General features: G+C 31.9%; 1 protein-coding gene across 1 annotated transcript; it reads right to left on the minus strand.

Moving 5' to 3' along the window:
* Window positions 1–914: 914 nt before the first annotated feature.
* Window positions 915–1,181, minus strand: LOTGIDRAFT_110972 (hypothetical protein; the record flags this gene model as incomplete). The annotated part of the gene is made up of 1 exon (XM_009048192.1): window positions 915–1,181. A coding segment is annotated over one exon (267 nt), but the record flags the coding sequence as incomplete, so codon positions are not given.
* Between the last annotated feature and the right edge of the window lie 407 nt (window positions 1,182–1,588).

Genomic DNA, 1,588 nt, shown 5'->3' on the forward strand with positions numbered 1-1,588 from the left:
GGAATGGAACTCTCACAAGACAAGGAGAAAAACAGAGCATACATCAAGATGAAATCGATATTAGTACACAAGAAAATGTTCTTTGGATTTTCTTTTATTAATTATACTTATGATTATTTACATCAAAAACATGACCTATAAATAGAAAGGGACAAAACAACCGAGTACTTAAACAAAAGTAAACAAAACAAAAAGGCGTCTTTGGTTCATGAAATACGATTATAGGAGTTATTTCTCATATAATCGTAAATTTAGGATGAATTATTGTGAATTTCATTATGAATAAGAAGGGGATATGAAACATCCAGTGGTTGGAGTTGTCGAATAGGCATATCTTTTAAAAGGGCCTCCGTGTTCTCTTTGGCGTATTTTATGAGCTGTGTCTAAAACAAAGCCAAAAAACATTTTCAGTTTAGAGGCATTTTTTAGAATAGAACTATATAACTCAGTGATCACGAGTGTGTTACTATGTCAAGAATGAATAAATGCTATTTTAGCACCATTCTGGTTCAGTAAAACGCATTGTATAATTTGTTTTACTATATGAACTACTGTCTACCATCGGAAGTGTTAATAACTTACAATCACTTGAAACACCTGATGTCACTGTTTCTTATCGCCACTAGTGTCATTGCATGTCAAGTAACTTTCATTTCACGTAATATCAAAGTTTGAAGCATCTTGGGGTTCAATGGTTGGCGATTCACTAGGAATAACACTTTGATACAAGAAGGAGAAGAGCGGACAGAAAAGATTTTTTTATTACAATATAGTAACATGAGATCCAATTTTCCACTTCCAAACATATTCTTGCTGATGGGTCTTTCGTCATTTCATGAGAATAAAATACAGGATTCCATACCTCACACATTCTCAGTTTATTATAAATTCCATAAAACCTGATGAATCTAATCTTAAATAACTGTCAGATCTGTCGGACTCATATCGTCATCATCTAACCCCGTTTCTAGCATTCGACTCTTAGTGTTCGGTAATTTATGTTCTTTTTTCCATTTCATTCTGCGATTTTGAAACCAGATTTTAATTTGTCTCTCTGACAGACATAAGGTGTGTGCAATCTCTATTCGGCGTCTTCTGGTCAAATAACGATTAAAATGGAATTCCTTTTCTAATTCGAGAACTTGATGTCTGGTATAAGCTGTTCGGTTTCTTTTGGAATCCACAATTGCCAACGTGTTGCCTGAAACTAGAAATGAGGAGAATTTTCAACTGAAGTATAGCATTAGAAAACATAATACAGTACAACAAAGAAAATATTACTAAGTGATCAATTTATAACACTATAAGATGCATAAACATTTTAAAAATACAAGATCTTCTGATATTTAGTTATAGGTCATTATTTTAAAACCAGTGACAATCCATTTAAACATTTCATAAGGATTTCATTTCTTCATTTCCTTATGGAATTGGCACATAACTTTTTCACAACAGTAAAAGCAGTTTGAGTTTTGCACATTTCTTTTGCATCGTTTTTAAGTAATTAAGACACAAAATTCCTACAATGTACTATGATATAAAGTTTGTCAAATAAGTATTTCTTGAACTTTCATTTAAGCTTTTAAAG

Source organism: Lottia gigantea, assembly GCF_000327385.1.
Source record: "Lottia gigantea unplaced genomic scaffold LOTGIsca_12, whole genome shotgun sequence".
Classification (NCBI taxonomy): Eukaryota; Metazoa; Mollusca; class Gastropoda; family Lottiidae; genus Lottia; species Lottia gigantea.